The sequence below is a fragment of the Sebastes fasciatus genome, chromosome 5 (assembly GCF_043250625.1).
Source record: "Sebastes fasciatus isolate fSebFas1 chromosome 5, fSebFas1.pri, whole genome shotgun sequence".
Lineage (NCBI taxonomy): Eukaryota > Metazoa > Chordata > Actinopteri > Perciformes > Sebastidae > Sebastes > Sebastes fasciatus.
The window spans coordinates 9,024,284-9,046,901 of record NC_133799.1 but is presented as its reverse complement, the minus strand read 5'-3'; the positions used below and the strand labels follow the sequence as shown (position 1 = coordinate 9,046,901).

General features: G+C 40.4%; 1 protein-coding gene across 2 annotated transcripts in view; it reads left to right on the top strand.

The window, feature by feature from the left end:
• Positions 1-5,659: 5,659 nt before the first annotated feature.
• Positions 5,660-22,618, top strand: part of ror1 (receptor tyrosine kinase-like orphan receptor 1) — a 139,873-nt gene continuing 122,914 nt past the window's right edge. For both annotated transcript variants that reach the window (XM_074634913.1, XM_074634912.1), the window contains exon 1: positions 5,660-6,114. In XM_074634913.1, coding sequence (XP_074491014.1) covers positions 6,003-6,114 — 112 coding nt within the window. In that variant the 5' untranslated portion in view covers positions 5,660-6,002. The remainder of the gene's footprint in view (positions 6,115-22,618) is intronic.

Sequence of the window (22,618 nt, the reverse complement as noted above, 5' to 3'; positions counted from 1 at the left end):
TAAACGGGGACGGAAACTGTCTTGAGTTATCCGCTGATTGAAGAATGTGCAAAATGCTAGCACATTTTTCAGACGATGGCAAGGAAAATCAGACTGAACCCCAAATTATTAGAGTCATCTGAGGATGTCAAGGAAAAGAGAAAGTTGTGGAGCAACATTTAAATAAGAACTGAGTAGATGTGGCAGAAAGGCCATCATCACCCTCATCCTTTCGTTCTCTTTTATTGACTCAGACATCATTGCCAACTTTGCAACAAAGGGCCTCCCTGTCCATGTGCTGTGGCCGCTGGAGAAAGCCTCGGGGATCTGCTCTTCAAAGAGACCTTCAGAACCCTAATCCACTCCACCATGAAAGTAAGATGACTTTCACCATGCATGGTTGCAATTTTAATAATCATATCCTACTTTAGGCAAAATGAAGTCGATAGACATCAAGGAGGAAAAATAGGCCAATGTCAGAAATAATCTCGCTACTTGATCGGCCCAGGGGGGGAAGTCTTCCCCCCCTCCGAAAACCCCCCTCCACTGCTCTTATTATAGAGAAAACCACCAAACACATCTTAGGCTAAACTCATTTGGCTGCTTAAACAGCAAATGAAGGGGTGCCTCAGTAAGAAACACAGCTTGACATGTGATGTACATCACCTCACACGTTTCTCCAAAACTGCAATCAGTCATGCCCAATTTCATATGGCTTGACAGTTATTTAGAGTTACTGTGTTTGAATTTGCTCTCCGTGTGATATCACTGGAGCACAAAAGCCCTTTGTTGTGTTAATTGAAATGTTATGTGGAATCATACACATGCCACGTCTGCACATGCAATCTCACACACTTTTGGTGTGTGCTGCCTTTTTCTTTCTGCGGTCCAAAAGAAGCTTAGTTATCCCAGCAATATTCACTCAAACCACTTCCAAGTCCTTCAAGTTGCAGGCTGCAGTTTTAAGAAGGTAGATCTAAGATTGTACATATTTCACTGTTTGTCCCATTTTACTCACAATTCAATTAAATCAAGAAGAAATATGTTCTTTAAAATTCCAACTTTTTCAAAATCACAACCTTTGGCATAAAAGAATTGTTATGTGCAACCCATTAAAGCGAGACTGCACCCTCAATCATCATTAGCAAATGAACTGCAGTCTCTATTTACATGTTGAATTGCTTGAATTGACCGCAGCTCTGGTTTTAATCAGAGCTTTGGCGACTATCGCAAGCTGCTGCTTTGTATCCCTCAACTCTCATAATTACCATATTCTGAATTTCCTCAACCACTCAAGTAATGATGGACCAGGGACACTGCAAAGATGTTAATTATTGACCTATTGACCTTTTTTTTTAGACATCACACACTCGGACACACCCTTATCCTATCTCCTGGTTTGCAGGAAGTTTGTGCAGCGTTATCTCTAAGCTGTGGTTAGCAGCATCTCTCCAGGGATGACTGAGTACGCAGCGAGAGGAGGAGGAAGGTTTTGATTAGGAGTCCCATGTCCTGGACCCCTGGGCCTGACAAGGAGCAGGGATAACAGAGGTGAAGCCCTGACACCCTCTCTCAGATCTTAAATCGAAAGTAATCCAGTCTAAAGCATTATTCATACATGCTATTCCCGTTCTCTGCAACAGTTAAATCAAAACATACTTCAGAGAGGATGATATTTTCCTCTAATGAGCAGGGGTAGGTCACAATATGGGAGAACCGGAGATGCTAAATTGCTACCATTCTTTTCCTGCCCCGGTATTAGTCTGTCAAAGTGCTCCGTGTGTGCAGACACACATGCAGAGACAAAGTACGTGTCAAAAATCCAGAAGTGAGCGCAGTAAAATGAAACAAGGTGTGGAGTTATAGAGGAGAAGGTGAGGTGGGTTAATAATACTGTAAGGCTCTGGAATTAATAATTGTACAAAGGCGTGTGTATGTAGTGTGTAGTTGTAGTTAACATGTCTGCGGACGTGATTGTTCACGGCACAAGAAACCTTATTCTCCTCTCTTTACACTCCCTCTTTTCTTTCCTTCATTTGTCTGTCTTTGGAGGTATAATGAAGTTCACTGAATTAAACTTTTGGATATGGTTTTAATATGGACGGTAATTCTAGTTATTATAAAAGGTAGTTGTACTTGTTAAAATCACCACGTCTCATCTAATCAGGTCCAGATGGACCATTATCAGATAAATTCAGCAACATTAACAGTCACTTTGGTCTGTATTTTAGTCAAATGAGAACGTGTGTAGTTGAAGACAGGCCTATTTTTATATGCTTGGGTGAAGCTGTCACAGGTAAGCAGTACAGTAGTACAACTCAGTGTCATGATACAGTTTCAGTACTGTTCAACAAACTACATACTAAGTGGCAAAATGTAGTGATTTTTCTGACCGTCCTTTCAGAAAATGTGTAGTTTTATGACAGTAAATGCTGTAGCATGTAAAGGAATATTCTCAGAAATATCTTGAGTGTAATGAAGTAAATGTGTAAGGCCGTGCTGTATTTGCTATTCACATTCCCTGAATTAATTATTGGTATATTTTGTTTCACTGGAGAATATTTTCCCACTTGTAAATGCTGGACCTCGTAAATCATGTGTACCAGAGACAGCCTTAACAAAGTGGCTGCTTAGTGCCTCTCAGCCTGCAGGGGACTGAGACGCTTTCTTTGGGTTACTTCATTCCTTTCAGGTATTTACAGATAGATACACTCCCTGATTTTGTCGTAGTGTGAAGAGCATATCCCCAAATCCCATCCCAGCTGAATAGCAACATCTTATCTTGTTTATTTTTTCATACTATTATGTACTTAGGTACTCATGCCATTTCCCTAAAATTTGCAGTCATTTTTTATTAGGTTGTATTACTTTTTGTTTTTGAGTAGTAGAAAAAAGGTAGAAAAAAGGTTAGAAAAAAGGTTAAAGAGTTATTTTCATAAAACGGTCACTATATCCTGACAGTAGTGCATGAGAAGGGTAATCTGAAAAAAATAATGTGCCTCTGTGTCCTCCGGTGCTCCTAATGGCATCTGCAAGATTTCACAGACCGGAGGAAAACAACCAATCAGAGCTGATCTGGAGTCTGCCGTCTAGCTTCAGTCTATGAGAGCCACGAGTCAATCACTCGCAAACTCTGACCAAACGGTCAAACTAGGCAGCGCTGATCAAATATGAATCAATATTCTGTTACTGTAATGCCTATTTCTAAAGTTTGTGACCCGGCAGCCATGTTGAGATCAGTTGAGGAAATACCAAGCACCGCCCACCAGCCGGAGCAAACTTTCTCATTTTACAGCTAAACAGTACACTACAAGATGTTTCTGAAAAACATTTTAGGCGGGAAATTTGTATTACAGTAACAGAATATTGATTCATATTTGATCAGCGCTGCCTAGTTTGACCGTTTGATCTGAGTTAGCGAGTGATTGACAGCTGCCTCTGTTGAATGAACAGCCAATAGGAATGCTCGCTCTCTGAAATGAACTGTGATTGGCCAAAGTCTCCCGTCACAGGCTAGATTTTTTAAAGCCTGACAACAGAGCCATGAGGAGGTGCAGAAGTCTAGTTTTCTCTCAGAACACTTGAATAACAATATACTGAAAAGTTATTATGAATTTTTTGCCCAACGATGCCAAAAATATTCTACCTACTGCAGGTTTAATTGTCATAATTTGTAGTTATTCATTGATGTGAATAGTTGCGCATTGCTAAGTTGACTTTTACATTTAACTAGAAGGAAAGAGATTGAAAGTTCATTCTTGATCTCAGAAACAGAAGTTGACAAAACAATCTCACCATATTGTTTATTAAGAAGCTGTTCTGAAGCTTTCACATGACCTTCCTCTGCAAATGGAGTTTGCCCAGTTGGAATTGTAGATTTTCTTCATGTTGGCTCTAAAGTTGAGATTTAAAGTTGATTTTTCACCTTGGAAAGAATACAGTAGTTGACAGCCATCCATTTAGTAGCTGTTCTGGAGCTTTAAAAATATATATGTTTCTTGTGGGCCCCAAAGAAGGCTCTTGAGGTGTGGGTCCTCCTGTACACATTCACGTCAGCTATACACAGCTACATGTCTTGACTGCCCTTACAAATATTGGTAGGTTTTTTGGGCTTGTTTCTAAAGTGTAGTTGCTTATTTAGGCTCCTGTCTCTCCCCTCTACACCGGTCTAGTTTGTCCTGTTGCAGGATTCGTACACAACCCCAATCCCTCTGCCTCTCCTCTAAGTAGTTAATAAGTGGGCGAAATATGGCAAAAAGTACAGCAAAGACTGGGAAAAAGAGAAAAATTGGATTGGCCCTCAAGTGGGGAACGATTCGAAGACAGTTTGATGTTTTTGTAAGTGTGATATGAGCACATCATGCCGGTCTGGTGAAATGCAAAAATTAAATTAAATGTTCAAATTCTTTTAGTTTAGTTAACAAAAAAAAATTAAATTTACAAGTTAAAAATTAAATACAAAAATGATATAAAATTTCAACTTTTTTGAGTTTATAACAAAAAAATATAAAGTTACAAGCTAAAAAATCAAATCCAAACATGAAATAAAATATCCGACTTTTTAAAGTTTATAACAAGAAAAATTTTACAAGCTAAAAATGAAGGAAAAAATGCAATGCAATGCAAAAAATGAACTGAAAGGCATGCAATCCAAAATAAATTCATACATGTATATGAAATGATCAAGTGGCCGCCTCTCTCTGTCTCATATTGTAGGTAAGGTTGTATGGAAGTTTTTATTGGACTTTATTAGTTGTAACCCACAGAAGACATTCCACAAATGTGTACCATGATCTGCAAATGCACAAATAGCATTACACGTGTAGAAATAGATGCACAAATGCCTGTTTATCACTTTATATGTAAACCTTAAAATACGTATTTACAGAGTAAGTTATGTTTATTTGCAAATCGCCCTGTATTTTTGTGGATGTGACTTTACACAACACAAATACAAAAATACGTTTGTGGGTAGTGACATATTTGCAGATCATGGTACATATTTGTGGAATGTCTTCTGTGGATTACGACAAATAAAGTCCAATAAAAACTTCCATACAACCTTACCTACAATATGAGACAGAGAGAGGCGGCTACTTGATCACTTCATATACATGTATGAATTAATTTTGGATTGCATGCCTTTCAGTTCATTTTTTGCATTGCATTGCATTTTGCAATCATTTTTTAGCTTTACATTTTTTTTGTTATAAACTCAAAAAAGTTGAAATTTTATATCATATTTGCATTCATTTTAGCTTGTAACATTTTTCTTGTTATAAACTTTAAAAAGTTGGACATTTTATTTCATGTTTGTATTTAATTTTTAGCTTGTAACTTTAATTTTTTTTGTTATAAACTCAAAAAAGTTGAACATTTTATATCATTTTTGCATTCATTTTTAGCTTGTAACATTTTTCTTGTTATAAACTTTAAAATGTTGGACATTTTATTTCATGTTTGTATTTTTAGCCCAAAAGAAGCAACCTTACCTACCTACCACAATATTACCACTTTCACATCAATGACCAGGGTTACCAATAAAACTTCCATAAGGTTATTTCTTTTGGGTGTTGTGTTTCTGTGGAACTGGTTTGCTTGTTTCTCTCTTCAAGATGTGGCCAGGCTGTCTGTGACAGACAGTTCCTGTAGTGACCACAAGGTGGCGACACGTGTCTAATCAGATAATCAGAGCCATGTGGCTGCTGAGCGCACAACTCTCCTCTCCAGCAGAGAAGTTAGTAGGAAGAGTTGCGCTCAGTTGAAGAGAGAGAGACAGAGAGAGAGGGGGAAAGCGTGCTGCTGGGCTCCAGCGAGGAGGAAAAGAGACAGAAACCAGGAGAGACGGACACAACTTTCTTCTACATTTCTTTTTTTTTTTACTATCGAGAGGGTTCTGCACAAGTTTATCAAGGCACCGCATTTTGAGTGTTTAATTTTTTTTGGAGGGTGCTCGAAATTAAATTTTGAGTGAAGTGGATGTGAAAATCGGGCGGAGGTTTTAAACACACAGAGCCGGAGGAATGTATCCAAGTCGGGCATTGGAGAGCCAGCGTGTCCGGAGATGTCCAGCAGCCTGCGCGCTGTGGATCAGCCTGCTGCTCCTCCACTGCGTCCTGGACATGAGCGCGTCTGGTGAGTCTCAACACTTTACCCCTCTTCGCTCCTCGGTGATCATTCCCCCTGCTTCTCTCTGCTGGCTTCACTTCATCTGCGGTTCATCCCAACACGCGTGAAGTCAGTCAACACTGACGAACAATCTCTGTAGGGACTCTTGGCATGTGCCTGTTTTGGCTCTATAGTTACTTTATTCCACTTTCAAAGTTTGCAACTTGGTTAGGTTTAGGCAACAAAGCTACTTAGTTAGGCTTAGGAAAGATTGACTTGTTTAGGTTTAGGCAACAAAACTACTTGGATAGGTTTAGGATAAGATTGACTTGGTTAGGTTTAGGTTTAGGCAACAAAACTACTTAGATAGGATTAGGAAAAGATTGACTTACTTAGGTGTAGGCAACAAAACTATTTAGTTAGGATTAGGAAAAGATTGACTTGGTTAGGTTTAGGTAACAAAGCTACTTAGTTAGGTTTAGGAAAGATTGACTTGGTTAGGTTTAGATTTAGGCAACAAAACTACTTGGATAGGTTTAGGATAAGATTGACTTGGTTAGGTTTAGGCAACAAAACTACTTAGTTAGATTTAGGATAAGATTGACTTGGTTAGGTTTAGGAAAAGATTGACTTGGTTAGGTTTAGGATAAGATTGTGGTTTGGGTTAAAATAGTTTAAGTCATCCATCATTATGATCATATGTTTTTTTAGAGCACTCTTATTTGTTTTTTCGCTCCTGAAATCGTCTCATAAACGTCCTCAAGTAGAGCTGTTTGCTCCTGCTTCTCCTCTGATGGCTTTACTTCATCTGCAGTTCATCCCCAACACGCGTTGAATTCAACGATGTAATATGTTAACACTGACATTTATTTATTTATTTGCACATATATAAAACTGCACAAAATCCAATCAATAAAAAGAAAAAAACAAGAAATATGTCAGGAGAGGTCAAGAAGCCACAGGCTTATACAAAGGACCTCCCCCCAACTCCAGGAGAAAAAAAACTATAACTAAAAAGGAAGAAAGATCTAAACTAACATAAAGCATGTGCAGTTTTGGCTTTATAGTTACTTTATTCCACTTTAAAGGCAGTTTACGTCATCCATCATTATGATCATGTGTTTTTTAAGAGCACTCTATTTGTTTTTCGCTCCTGAAATCATCTCATACATGTCCTCAAGCAGATCTGTTTGCCTCCCTCTCTCATGTAAATGATCTTTGGTTTTTAGATTATCGTCCTATTGTCATTGTGAAGCCTCTGCACTGGGGAAAGACATGACTCCATTGGCAGACAATAGGGGGCTCTTAACTAGTCAGCTGGAGAGCTATTGTGCATCCCCAACCACCCCCTCAGTGATTTAGGTCAATTTAAAGATAAGAGATGCATAACATTTTAATTAAATGACAAACAGTTTTTAAGCATTTAGGGTTGACTGATGGTAAGAGAGTATAGTGGCATGATGCAGGAGGATGCATGGACAACCTCAGGTAACATAGGCCGGCCTGTGAAAACTGCACTTTGTCTTAATTGCCTTTTACAAAACATTAAAATAACTTTGTCTTTCCACTGTGGGTAAAAGTAAAGTTTGTTTTTTGCCCATTCAACAACCTCAAGAACTATATTTCCACTGCCTTTACATGGCTGAGTGTGTGGTATAAACATCTTAAAGAAAAGGATGGCCTGATGGTATATGTAACTGGCTTTTAGTTGACTAATATAAGTATGATTGAATTCAGTTTAAATTAAATTTGAATTGTTTATGAAGCCGCTCATGGAAAAGCATTTTCCTTTTTTTTTCTGTCTTCTGGCTTTTTGAGTGTATAGCGAGTATAAAACAATCCTCCCCTCCCTGATGGGTAGTGATGAATTATCTCCCGATGGTTTTTTGTGGTTTGTTTGGATTATCTCTGTCCTCCCTAAATGCTTTTGTCAGTTATTTACAGTAGAGGTGTACAGCATACGCTGCGTCGAGAGTAAAGCTTTCTGCTATATGGCCCTTCTCTCGCCATCTCTTCTTCTCTGTATCTTTCTTGCTCTGAGGCAGGGAGGAATGTTAATCCACATTACTTAACTGGATGAGTTAGCTATAACTTCTTCAAGTGGAGTTTCATGATAGAATATGGAGCAGAGGAGAGCCAAGCCTCTACTTTATATCTGGAAATAGACAAGTGGAAATGACTCCCACAGTTTATAGAGGCAAAACCTACTCTGAAAATGACATTTCATATGCTAATACTGTTTTTCTTGAAGCAAACTGATTTGCCATTGCAATCTAAACTACTGAAAAACTTCAACCGGTATCCGCTGTCTAATCTACAGCTACTCTATTTGATGATTGACTCTTTCTGTACATCTAAATAATCGTAGCTTAAACAATATGCTTTGTTCTTCCATTGCATTAACAAACTGGACTCGCCATTGGCTGCCAATGAAGCAGCTCCAGGATCTGTCAGTAAATGATAACTGGGTGTCTTGTCTCTCCTCTGGCTTTCTGTAATGGGAATGGTCAGAGAGGAGCAACAGTGTGGTTCAGCTGTACTCAATGTGAAGTGAAGAGTGCAGTACCTTGTGATCGTTGACCAGTGGATGTAATATGGCTGTGTTGTAGAAGCAACTGAGCAAACGTGACATGGAAGAAACTGAAAGGCGCGGCTGTCTGTTTGGTTTACTGGTCAGTCAAGAGCTTCCAGTCAAGAGGTCAGAGGTCACTGGTCTGTCTCTGTGTTTCAAAAGTCTGCATTTCCAGGAACAACCAGAGGAATTTGTTTACATGGCAGACCTGACAAAGGATGTGTAAACCAACCGTATAGACAGTATATGCATGTATGCTATGTATGAGCATTTGAGGAACTGTATATACTCTCAGCTGCTTAAAATAACTGAAAGTTCAATTGGCTCACAAAATACAGTCCATATCACATATAAAACAAGTGCAACACTCTTAATTTACATGCTCACAAAGTTCTGATTGATGTAAGTGATCAAGTCATGGCAGGAGATTGGATAATGGGTTTGTACTTTAATCAGCCCTCAGATTCTTCCCTCTCCTTGCCAAAAACAGCTAAGGCATCACTATCGGCCTTCTAGGTGCTAAACAAGGATGGCATCATGTAGAACAGATCTGAGATTTTATTCTTATAGGCATTGGTTCACTTGCAAATCACAGCCGTCCTCCTCTGGAGGTCTTTTCCATGCAGTTGCGCACAATTGGAAAAACTAAAATACCCCCATGAAGGTTAACATGGCCTACTATCTTTTTTTATTATTATTTCCAGCAGTAATCTGTGCCAAATCAGATTTCTGCTGAAAGCAGAGAACAATCAGATAGACAGAGTGCAAGTACATGCACCTTTTATGTAAACATAAAATAGTCATTGTCATTACATCGTTCAGCCCCTGCCCTTTTACTCCGAAGTAATAATCTGTGACACGTTCGTAAAAATAAATTGACGGCAATGTTTTCCAACTCTATAAACTGTGTAATGTTTCTGAACATGGGACATTCACCTCCTAAACATAAAAAGGTCCTGTGCAGGGCAGCGACTATGTGAAATGTGTTTAGAGTTGCATTTAGCCTTTTAATAACACTCAGGGAGGCTATAAATCATGTTGGGTGGAACTGCCTCAGTGCAGTTTTCAACAGGACACACTGTTGACACTAAAGGCACTTCACCCCTGGAAAAAAATCCTCGGCCCTGCAGACTTTAGTGTGTAGGAGCTTGTCCTGCTCTCTCTGCTACTGAGATGTCTATCTGTACTGTTATATTTCTTCTGGCATTTTCTTAGATTCATATTAAGGGAGCAGTTTACAAGGACGTGAAAGAGATGTTCAATGGTAGCACTTTCTTTATACATTCTTGTAAAATGAATGCATATCCGCCACTCCCTCTAATGATTTTTTTTAGTGTGCTCAGTGCTTTTCATCATTGCGATATTGCTATAATTTCTCCTTAATGTGTTTCTACATTTAGTTTATCAGTATTTTATCCAGAAGTTCTGGGAAATGTTGGTCTCTATCGTGGTCTGAGTGGTACATGTCTTTCAGATAGATGACTCTGCTGTGTTTAAAAACTCCACTCCCACTCTGCACAGTCAGTGCACACACCACTAACTCAGGCATCAAGTGGTGTGCATCCCTAAAAGCTTTTGGCAGACACAGAAGAATGTGGCAGGAACTGTATGTGTGAAACAGATGTATGGTCTTTTTCTGGGAGTAGGGGGGGTTGATTTTTTTTTTTTTTTTTTTTTTTTAAAAGACAGTTTGACTCCATTTTGAGCGTGTGAAATGAGAAGAAAGTCTCGGACATTAATTTAATCAGGACACGGCCATAAATCATATGCTCCGACTCTGTTTTATGTCACTGATTTAAAACATCGGCGTGTGTAAACCCACGTCGTGCACTGGCAATTACCTACTTCCCACTCCTTATTGAGCACATGTGTTTGCCAAGGCTCCGTGCGCCTCAGCGTTGCCATAGGGCAAACTGTTTGGAGAATATTGTGTGCTAATTGTTTAACTGATGTACAGCCGGCGGGCGATTTGCTTTAAATGACGTAAAAAGCATCAAGATATTATATTCATTGCTGTTTTTGTGACTGGTGTAGATTTTTCTCATAACCCTCTTATAGTGATTGTTGTTTTCCAAGCAGGACTACCTCATTGATTCCTACAGAATTCACAAGATATGAAGTTTCCTTATGATGTGCGATGCCAGTAAATGGTACAGTTGTTTTCCATTGAGTTGCTGGCAGGAATGTCTTGATAATATATCGTCAATGCTTGGTTGACAGAGGAATTTTGGAAGGAGAGCCTGATTTAGGTTTTTCCCTTTTTTGTAAATCTTCTCTCTGGCAAAAAAGCCTTTCTGTGAATGGTAAGAAGTGTAAATTTCCTGCTTTTGCGTAATCTTGGCAGAATAATGCTCTTTTTTTTCCACATATCCGACTCTGTGGAGCACGCTTGTTTTTTAGCGGTCAGAGTCCCTGTGAGAGGCAGCGTCTAATCAAAGGCTAAACCCGGTTCACTTAGATCCTCGTTGGAGGCGTTTGATAAAGTTTCTGCCACTACAAGCTGCAGCCAAGCGTGAAAAACCTTTTTCCTGCAATTTACTGTCTGCACAGGAGGTCAGTCTGTTAGAGAGAGAAAAAGCCTCTGCAGGGTTCAGGGAAATGCAGCGCCGGATTAACAAAAGGAACAGAAAACATTGGTTCAGGTTTTTAGTGCTGCAGTTGAGAAGCCAGTGTGTAGAGGACAGTGTGGCACTTCAATGATTTTAACAGAGTCTGGACTGAGTGGGGAAATAAGCTGCAGCAAGGTAGCAGTTATTTCTGTCAAAAGTGTATGGTACATTAATAGACTAAATTATATTTGCCCCTGTTCTGTATGTCGGACTACAAATTAAATCGCTTTCTATACCTTCTACTGTATTCAATACTCTATGTTGATGTCTTTTGACTGCTGTCTGGAAGACAAATTACGCCCGCCACATAAAAAAATTTACTCTGCTGTACTTTACACATTCGATACAATGAGTCCTTTGCTGCAGTTGTAAGGCAAGCTGTAAGCGCGTGAGTGTGCTGATGACAAAGTGACACTTTAATGAGTCTAATGGAATAAGCCACACGTACTGCATATCAATTTCCTATATGGACTTGGCACGGTTTAATGTTGAGGACTGTGGGGAGCAGCGCTGGCTTAAAGAGCTCTAAATTTCATTGAGACTCTTCATTGCAGTTTTATCAAATTACTACTTTGCTAGCGTCCTCCTTGCTAGCTTTGCCTGGGATTAATATGCGGAGATCATGCTACATTTCATTTAATAGGGGGTAGGATGAAACATGGGTTTTTAAATTCCCCTATATGTGTCAGAGTAAATCTTTTTAAACCCTGTTTGCATTGCATTAAGGACTTCAGAAACCCCCACTGCAAGCAGACGGGCAGATCTCTGTCCAGCCACAATTAGGTCTTTGTACAACATCACGCTCCGTCCGAGGTATTAAATACCCCAACTTTATGGCCTTCTCAGCCAAAAATATCAGTATTTATTTTCCAAAAAATATGTGCAGCTTATCAGTCAATTTATCCCCCAAAGATGTGTTGTCGGCACATTTCTGTCCACATGAAATCAGCTTTTTTTTTGCAGCATGGTCATCTTTTTCACAATATTCCCTAAGTAAGTACTAAGCCTAAATGAAGTTGTCTGGTGAAGTAGATTGTCACTCATACTGAACAAAATCATTAACTGCATCTATTCTACTGTAATGTATCCTCATACCACAGTTTGTATAGTATGTTACGAAAAGTTATTGATAATTTTTCATATGTTTTCCTACGAATGTCCAGCAACAAGTGTCAATATCCGCTTGTTAAATGCATACATTTTTTTCAAAATAAGCTTCTGTCTTCATAAGGAACAACTTGGTTAGGTTTAGGCAACAAAACTACTTAGTTAGGTTTAGGAAAAGATAGACTTGGTTAGGTTTAGGGAAGATCGACTTGGTTAGGTTTAGGCAACAAAACTACGTGGTTAGGTTTAGGAAAAGATCGACTTACTTAGGTGTAGGCAACAAAACTATTTAGTTAGGATTAGGAAAAGATTGACTTGGTTAGGTTTAGGCAACAGAACTACTTAGTTAGGTTTAGGATAAGATTGTGCTTTGGGTTAAAATAACTGTTTAAGGCATAACTAAAGTACGGAAGTTACATGACAAATAAATCAACGTTGACTTCTGGTTACACACAGAGTACGAACATCGGTCTCCTGGGTAAACGCCTGGTGCTTTTTAACCCACCCATCTACCCTGACTTCTTCCCTTTGTCGCTCTTTATACTTCCTGGTTCACGATTACGTAAATTACACACAAATAGATTTCATGGGATATACAAGAGTTATAGTGCATTACTTTTCGTAGTTAAAGATACGAACGGTGTATGAGAACAGCCTGGTTTACTGTATGATCTTCAGTTAATTTGAAGTGAATGAAAAGAGGATATAATATAGTGCCCCTGGCTGCACTTTATTAAATAACTTTAATGTCAATGGAAGGTCAGAAACGCTAATCAAGTACATGCTGTTTGTGGATACAAACGCTCTGTGTTCTTTAGAAAAGTTGTTTATAAAATCGTCTCTCCAAGTATTTTTTCAGTACACACAGACCTACTTTCTCCCTGCTAGAGGATGAGAGAATATTCAACCCCTCCGTCACCCCACCACCATCAGCATGACATCAAAACTCCTTGGCACTCCTCTTATCTGACTGGCATGAGACAAGTGTTGGCACTCGCTCCCGTTTTTTGCTCTTTTTCTGACTTTCTTGGCGGTATTCTGTCTTTCACACACACACACACACACACACACACACACACACACACACACACACACACACACACACACACACACACACACACACACACACACACATTGTCCCTTTCCCTCTCTGTCTGTACAATTCATTTTAGCCGTCGAGTGGCTCCTCCACTTGGCCCTTCTTGCCTGGCTGACTGACATGCTGCTCTTGGCTACGCTGCGTGTGTTTACTCAACAATAACTGAGAGCGGGATGGCTCCACACCAGCTCCTGCTCTCTTCAGAGTCACCATCATAACGCCCCATACTGTACAGGCTTTTGGTAACGGGTTTGTCACTATTTAGCATCTTTGATTTGAGCAAAAGACTTCTTTTGTGATGTCAGCGGGCGCAGAGACACTTTAGTTCATTCATACAGTCGTGTGCTGATTATGAGACGGATGTTTAGTCATAATTTGGCTTTCTCAATATCAGACTCGATATGTCTTTGTGGCTCCACGTCTGCTCTTTGGCCCACGTGGGGCTGCGGTTACGCTGTGAAACCATTGGACCATCAGCTCCACTGAGACATTTGTATAAACTTATATCAATCTGCAGTTATTAATACAACATCAACACATGCATTTTTTTTCTTTTTCACAGTTGTGTGATTCCAAAATGGTTCTTGGCAGCTCCGTCATTCAAATCTTTCTTTGTTTCTTTGTTTCTTTTTTCATGCGTCTAACCTACACACAGACAGAAATAATGTAAATAGCACATTTCTCCTGTAGTACTGTGTAATGTGGAAAATGCTTAGAACACAAACTTCAGTCTGCTTGTGGAATTATTCAACCAGAGATGTTTGGACTGCAGGAAATTGAATTTTACGGGGCATCTAATGATTTGTGTTCACTTTGAATTAACTGAACCCCTTTGAACGTACGCGTATTTAGTGTTGGGTTTTCTTTTCAGGGCTCAGGACTGATTTGTGGTTCGCCCTCTCATGTAGTCAGTCAGGAAGTTTTTCTGTTTGTGTAACATACAGAGAGAAGTGTGTTTGGCTTGTTTTGGTCTTTTACTGCTTTGTAATGACAATCGGTAGAATTAGAAAGTATAATCCTGTTGTAGCCTGAAGTTTAGGAATTCTGCCTTTTGAAGATTAGTTCCTGTTAATAGGTTTTAGTTCAAAGCTGCCGGTTTAACAAATGTAATTTGGTCACCAAACAGATTTGGGGATCTGTTGAAGTAATAACAACAAGGTTGTGAATGTATAAGCCTTTTGCCCTTTCATTTTTTTCAGTGGGAGATTCAAAGTCGAGATGCTTCATGAGCCCTTTTTCAACTTACACACACTGGCCTATTTTGATTAAAGGCCATGTCTCGTGTAGATTATCACCTCATCAAAATATTTGTCAAACTTACTGTATGTAGATAGATGATGTCTTATCAAAAGTTGAATTCTTCTGTGATCCAGCTCTCGACTGTCTGTCTTCAGCACTCAAGCTGTCCATCTGTGTGCAGGTTTCCAGACAATAGTAGAGTATAAGCAGCCGGGGAAGTCTGTTCTCAGTGTTGCAACATATCTTGAATTTATTGTTGCCTCCACTGGACATTTTCTCTTTGTCCTTCTCCCATCAGGGGAATTGGTTTGCTGTGGGTACTGACTATGTTGTGCAACTTTTTTTTTTTTTTTTTCTGCTCCATTGAATATGTTTGGCAGGCTTGTGTTATATGTGTTTCAACTATGACGTGTTGTTTTACTGTTATATAGGATTTATGGTGGTAAGAAACAACCAATGGTCGTTCTGTCCTCGTCTTTCTCTCCCCTCTGCTTCTTTCTCCCGCTACATCACTGATACGTTTTTCTTCCCATTTCATTTCTTTATATGTTTTTGACAAAAAGCCTTAAAGCAAAAAGTATGTAAATATGCTTGTTATGCTTGCTTTAGATGGTACTTGTATGAAAATAAGTAACCATCATTTCATTAAATCAGGGTATGACATCCTTTACAATTAACTTGAAATTAAACAGTGTTTCCTTTGCTGCAGCCATTGATCAAATTACTACATTATACTTGCGAAGTTCTCTATCAGAATAAACATGAATATAGATTAACAACCATGCTGTGTGATCACCTATACAGGATTTCAAAGTGAACAGAAGCGGGAAAAAGTTGTCATTTTAAAAAGCATAAATTGTGGGTGTCAAAACCTGGACAGAAAAGGGAAGGAAAAATTATACATTTTTGGATTTAGTTGGCTTAGTGTTGACATGGTCTTAAACAGTGTTTTAAGATGTATCTGCATGAATGTGGACATGGCCTTAGCGTGTTTGTTTAACCAAAGGCTTTGTCACATTGTTCTCTAAGCAAGCTCCCTATTAACCAGCAGCTAGTGTTTACCCAGCCACTTCACTCACATACAAAAGACTTTCGAGGGACTGCCCCTGGACTGGTGGCTCAGTCCTGTTGTCCACGGGATCTCAAACGTTCACATAAGGCACACAAGTACCTGCCTTTAATCCTACTGACTGTGCTATAATTTGCCATCATGATTGCTGAAAACAATGTCTGTGTGAATGTGCAGCATGGCTGTAAATCGTGACGGTAATGTTCAGGGACAAAAACTGTAACAGGAACCCAGAAACCATAAAATAAAACAGTGACTTAGCACGAATAGAAAAAAAAGCACAAAAGACTATGAGAAAATTTGACTTAAATGGAAATTCCCTTTCTATCCATTCTAATCCTGTGTTGACCACACTGACCGAGGAATCTGGAGTTAAAGGTCTCACTGGCTGTAATTCTGAAGTGCCGTGAGTTAAATGCCCATCTAGCAAACCACTGCTGGCCAGCCTTCTGCCTAATCCAGCACCAACCGGGAAATCATTGCCCCTGTGTGGCATTAGACGCGGTCACGGATTGTCTCGTTAATCAGACTTTGTAGGCCACAAGGAAAAAGCTTCAATGATAAGATGAAAGTTGGCACTCAAAATACTAGTTTAAGATTTAAAAGATCTTTGCTTTTTGTTTCTAAACTAAAGCTGTGCGTATGAGAGTCTCGACACCCAACGTTTTGGCAAACCCTCAAAGCTTTCTTCACAGTCTTGGGGAAAAGCTGTTTGCATTACCCACACAGTCACTGTTAGCCTCTTAAATCCATTTTGGCTTGATGGCCTAACCATACGGCAGCTTCTCTCAAAGGCAGAGTTATTGACTTCTGTGCAGGCTAACTATCCAGATTGTGGGTCTGTTTTAAACAGAAACAAGCGAGGAGTGAAAAGAATAGCAGGATGGAAGGACACAGCCAGACGTTTTGCGCTACCGACTGTCCAGATGCGTTAACCAGAAGCTCGTAGAATCACTGAGGGAGTCTTGTGTTTGATGTCTGAGCGTCTGTGGGGAAAATGTTGCAGGAATTGTAATAGAAAGGTATGGAATAGTCATAGGGCAGGAATCTGTCTTTGTGTGACTGTGACAAAATTAATGCTATCTTCTTCATCATCACCGTCTGCCTCTCATTCACTCAGAGACTTGAGCTCATGTGGGGGAACTCTGTATTTAACCCTCAAGGCGGGCGGAAAGGAATCTCGTCAACTGGGACGCTCCCGCCCAGGAATTCATACATTTATCCTGTGGGATGCCGAATGCTCTCCGCAGAATCTCTCCCTCTCTGAGGCGCATTTAAAAAAAACAAAAAACGATGGGGAGTGTTGAGGGGAAAATTGAGTTTACCCATTAAAGCAGCCCCTCTGTTTTTTCATATTTCCACTTTGAACAGTTATTTAATTTCCCGGTAGATGTTTATCAAAGCTGACACCGACTTGGAAGCGAGTCAAGTTTAAGTTTACTTACTTGTGCGGTTGTGTCCTGCATGCCCACAGTCCTCTCACACCTCACTCTTGTTTTCCTGTCTCTCTATATATCTGTCTCAGTTTCCCCCACCCCTCCTCTCCCCTCCTTCTCTCAGACAGCATTGATTTCAGCAGGGCAGGAAATGAAACTGCATTGCCCCTGCGACTCCCAGCAGGAGAGGGGGACCCGGGGAGGGAAAAGAGGAAGAGGGTTCAGCGAGTAAAAGAAGTCCGCTGCTAGTTTTTTAGAATGGGATGAAAAGATTGATAGTCTGAGGATGTGAGTTAGGACTGGGATGGGTCTGGCTTCGGCTAAGAGAAAGCCGAGAGGGCTAAGAACGATATTGAGACGAGGAAATGTTTTCATAGAGGCGTTTGACTGACAGCAGGCTTAAATGAACTCTCAGCAAGTCATATCAATCAAAAAGAAGATATATTTGACTTATTAAAACAACACATGATAAAAAAAACTAGACAGAAATAAATAGCCACTGAGAGACGGTGAAGAAAAGTCGTCTCTCGCTATAGTCGAGGGCTGGTGTGGCCCCTCTATCTTTGACAACTCCTGACCTTCATCCCGCTATCAGAAGTCAATGATCTTCTCCTCAGAGGGGCCTGTATAAGAGGCTTAGGCCCGCGTGATCCCACTGCCTGTTTGCTTAACCTCTGCGTGGCTGCCTCAGCCGTGCTAAGCTTTGCCCACAAGAGCTCATTACCTCTCAGCCTCTCTCACTATTTCATCCAGCCGTTGTAGCAACTGGAACATGGGGTTTATAAGAGCCTCTGATTATGCACACAGTTAAACCCTTCATACTAAAAACACGATGCCCCACTCTTACAATATAAGTTAAGCTCATGTCATGTCAACACTTGCGCTTGCAAAATAGCAAGATTTTTATAATTCAATTTGGAAATGTTGAGCAATGCGCGCAGACCATGTTATTTTGTAACATCAGCGTTTCACTGTCCCACAGTAATCTTTAATGGAACATAAAACCTTCATGTCATGTCGTTACGGCCGTGATTGGAGTAAAGGAGCGATGGCACAGCTTCAGCATCTTTCCACATTTAGCCACAGTTCCACTGCACTTAGATAGGATATTTATTGAGCTTTTCATTGAGATGAACAACTGTTTATACTGTTGCATGCATTGTGTAATGATGTTTTGCAACGAGTCTGTGGCGCGTCCCTGTAGATGTATGCAGCCGTAGAGAAGGAAAAAAAAAAAATCCCTGCTATGGGCATTGTGGCTTATTATTCCGGACATGCTCTGTTGAAGCGCTGATTTGAAATGGGCCGCTGCTGATAATTCAGAGCGAGACAGATCGCTGTGATTCATGACTGTTTGAGTGGGAGTTCAAACAATAGTGGAGTCGCTCCGAAGTTTCCCCCCGGCTGGTACTGTTCAACAGTTTTGGACTACTGTCAGCTCACGGCAGGGACTTGTGGTAGAGTTTGGCAGGGCGAGAGTTTGTCTAAGCTTTCCTTTTTTAACGCTTACTCCTGCTTTTTCTCCCGCTCTGTCTTTATCTACTGTACATCTTCTCCTCTTCCTTCTCATCCTCGGAAACTTTGTCCAAAGCCGAGGGTTTCTTATGAAGCGTTCAGTTATTCTAGTTATATCCTGGAGCATGTTCTGTTCTGGCTCTCTGTCATTGTTTCTTCTTCCATTGTCTGTGTGTCCACGACCAGACAGCAGTGACCCATTGTCCCCCAACTGTCCTCACTTTGCACCCCAGGATTTGTTAGTCCATTTACTCTTTAATTTAAATTTGATTTAACTCCAGCCAGCTGGATAGCTTAACCTCTACTCCTCTACTCACCCTGAGCAGAAGTGGACATTGTCCTTTTCTGAAAATTTGTTGGTGATTACATGTGGAAAAAGATGTACTTCTCTCTAAAATCAACAAATTCCAAGCAAAGATCTGCTTTTTATAAAGGCTAAATGTAGCTACCACAAACATTTCACACTCTTCCATCAATTTCTGTCATGCAAACGGTGTTCTGTTGAGGGTCAAGTGATCAGACTAGGTGACCGAATAGCAATAATGTAACGTTCTAGTGTGCATTTATTTATCTTAGTAAGTCCTAGGCTAGTTTTGTTTCTTGTGGTTAATAAGAAAAAAATGTGGAAATGAAACCAGGTTTAATTTGAGGATATCAATAGATTTTGTGGTTCATAATGTGTGCTTTAGCACTGCTGGGAAATAAAGAAACATACATCCTGTTCAGAACACAAAACCAGTCTCTTATCACCTCGAGACATTGCCTCTTAAAGGGATAGTTTGGGTGTTTTGAAATGGGGTTGTATGAGTTACTTATCCCTAGTCAGTGTATTACCTACAGTAGATGACGGTCGGCACGCCCCCAGCTTGGAGAAACAGACAGGAGCTACCTATTGGTGACAATGGTGCCTATTCAATTAAATTTTGTGTTTATATAATATATACATTATATTCTGGAATTTTAATTCCTGTTTAAGTTTTGACCAATTTAATTAATTTAATTCTAACCAAGTTACTGGTGTACATTTTATTATTTTAATAATAAACGACAATTCAGTAAATGTATATCTATGTATTTATTTGTTACATTTTGTTTTACAAATTTAGGAAAGCAATGTTTAAGTCAACCGTGATGTTGCCTTACACTTAAAAGAGTGATCCCAGTCCCTTCCAGTGAGGCATACATCTTGTTAATTAAAGACTGGTATCGACCGATACCCAAAGCTCAGGTATCCCGATCTGAAAAAGTCAGATCGGTGCATCCCTAGTATTGCTGTAGTAGACAGGCCTGCAGCAAAATGTATTTTAGAACGGCCCACCTAAAAAAATCAATATCAGTTTAAGTGCACGCTACGCTGTACGCTCTAAATATAGCGTACACTTAAACAGATATTGATTTTTTTTAGTCGGGCCTTTCTTTTAGGTGGCTAAACTACGTTTTGCTGCTCGTATCGTTCACAGCAGTACATTGCTTTGCTCCCGTGCAGGAACTCCTGTCTGCTTCTCCTAACTGGGGGGCGTGCCGTAGAAAAATGCTCCGCTACCATTATGTCATATTTTATAGAAACTGCCTCCATGTCCTCTGTAGACCTGTGAGATTACATAAGGGAAGGGCAATTTTCTTGCCTACTACCCTCCATGTTTAATTGGCACAAATAACCCGTTGCTAATGAGTGTACTGCGTGCTTGTTAAATGTGTTTAGGAAGTCACACAAGCGCTCTGCTGCTCGCTGAATGAGTTACATCACTCAGTGGTTTACACAAGGTGCCTCCAGAAGTGTGTAACAAAGCCTCTTTACTTTTAATGTGGAAACCATGCATTTTTTTCACGCAAGTAAAGTTACATGGGCTTCCCTGGCTCGACAGCAATAAAACAGTAGTTAAGATGGTCCCAGACAATGGCAGAGAGGTACTTTACTGCCCGTTATGTAGCAGATAGCAGCCTTCATGTTTGCCCTCGGTCTGTGCTTACACAGTGATGCAGCCAGTGATTGGTGGTATGCATTTGCAAATGTGCACGCCCCATGTCCCAGTGTTGGTGGTCTTGGAAAGCCACCAAGATCACCCGGCTGCTCTGTAATGTGAAAGCAATTAGCAGCCAGCGGTTTTACAGAGTGCCGATATGTGTGGAATAACAAAGGGGAATGTAGGTCAGCGGTGAGCCATAGGTACACGGTGCGGCCATGGCATTTCTTTTTTGACAATGTGTAATTATTCCAAACTATGAAGACATCGGAGAAGGCATTGTATATGTTTTGTAGGTAAGCGAAATTCATATTTGAAGTTAATTTAGCACTTTCTTTTTGGCCCATAACAATTACCAATAAAAACCCTTAAAGAAATTGAATAGATCATGTGTCAAAATTCTAAAGATTATAACAAAACTCTTCTTCCAACTTTTTCATCTTCCAAGGAAAACTATTTTTGGATTCTTGATAGGGTTCATGGTCAGATTCCTGACGTAAATGGGTTTGTAGTGAGTTTAAACCCAGATTTATTTGACTCCCTGCAGACCTCTTTGATGTCTTCACCCTCCGTTTACTTCATCTGACATTCATTTTAATGAGTCGGACATTCCCCCCCCGATAGAAATCTGCCTTTGACTTATGCTGGAATACAGTAAATCGGTGCCACACACACATATTCACATTGGGTTAGAATGAGTTCCCCCCTCTGTGTATGTGTGTGTGTGTGTGTGTTTACAGTGTGTGAGCAGGGTGCATGCCCTCTGTCACATCTGGCAGCTTGTGGTTTTTTCATGAACTGCTAAATGAGGGGAAAAATACTCCCAGCTGCCCTCAGGAGAACTCACCTGGTGTAGAGCCGTCTGACTTCCTTGTTTTCTCTTTCGCACTTTCTGTTGCCACAAACTCGCCCCATTTCACATTGTTCTCCACAAAACATGCACACACACATACTCACAGAGACACACTCTTGAAGCAGCCTACTGTTTTTTGCATTTTTCTCCACGATACGTATGCCTTTTTTTAGCCTGACTACGGGAGCATGAAAACATGCACACGTGACCCCGGCCTGAAACATCACCATACTCTTAAGTAAGATATTCTGTACTTGCGTCCTAGCATAACCTCGGCATTCAGATTAAGACAAGACATGACGGACAGTTTGGCAGGGTTACATACATAGCGGGAGCGACCACAACCCCTTTCACATGGTAAAGTCATTTTCACCTCGGCCGCTGTGGGAAGAGGAGGCCAGGAGCAACATCCACCCCTCCCACCCCTTCACCTCAAACCCCCAGCCAGCATACATATTTGGGCTATCTGAAGGGAGCAGAGCTGGGAGGTATCAGCCCGGAGAGCTGAAAAGCAGCTTTTGTCTCAGGCGACCCTTCGAGACCTCTGCCTGCCGGTTCTATCAGCGAATCATAAACTATACGGCACAACTAGAAACACAGGGGAGGAAAAGGGAGGCAAAAACCAACAAGATGAAAGACTTGAAATGCAAAGTAAACAGAGCAGAATCAGTGCCAGCTATAGATCAAACACTAACAGTCATATAAATCTGTGCACTTTTTACATTGTAGATGACCTTGACTAACAAGACATGTTGTCAGGGGGTTTGCCTGCATGTACAGTATATCGGAGAGGCGGAATAAGAGCGAGGGTTACAAGTTGTTTTAACTCCTATCTCATGTTGTATTAACATTTGAGTTATTTCCAAACTGTGTGTAAATCAAGCACGTCTGCACACTTCATAATAATACTGAGGCAAGATGTTGCTCTGCCCGCATTCCCACACAAAAAGAATACGTTATCAGTTTTCTGTCTTCAGCCTGGACTGTACCATTTAGCACTGACATCCAGAAATGGGAGCGTCCATCAGCAGCTATCTGCACCCTTCAGTCAGCCTGCTAACTAAAAAC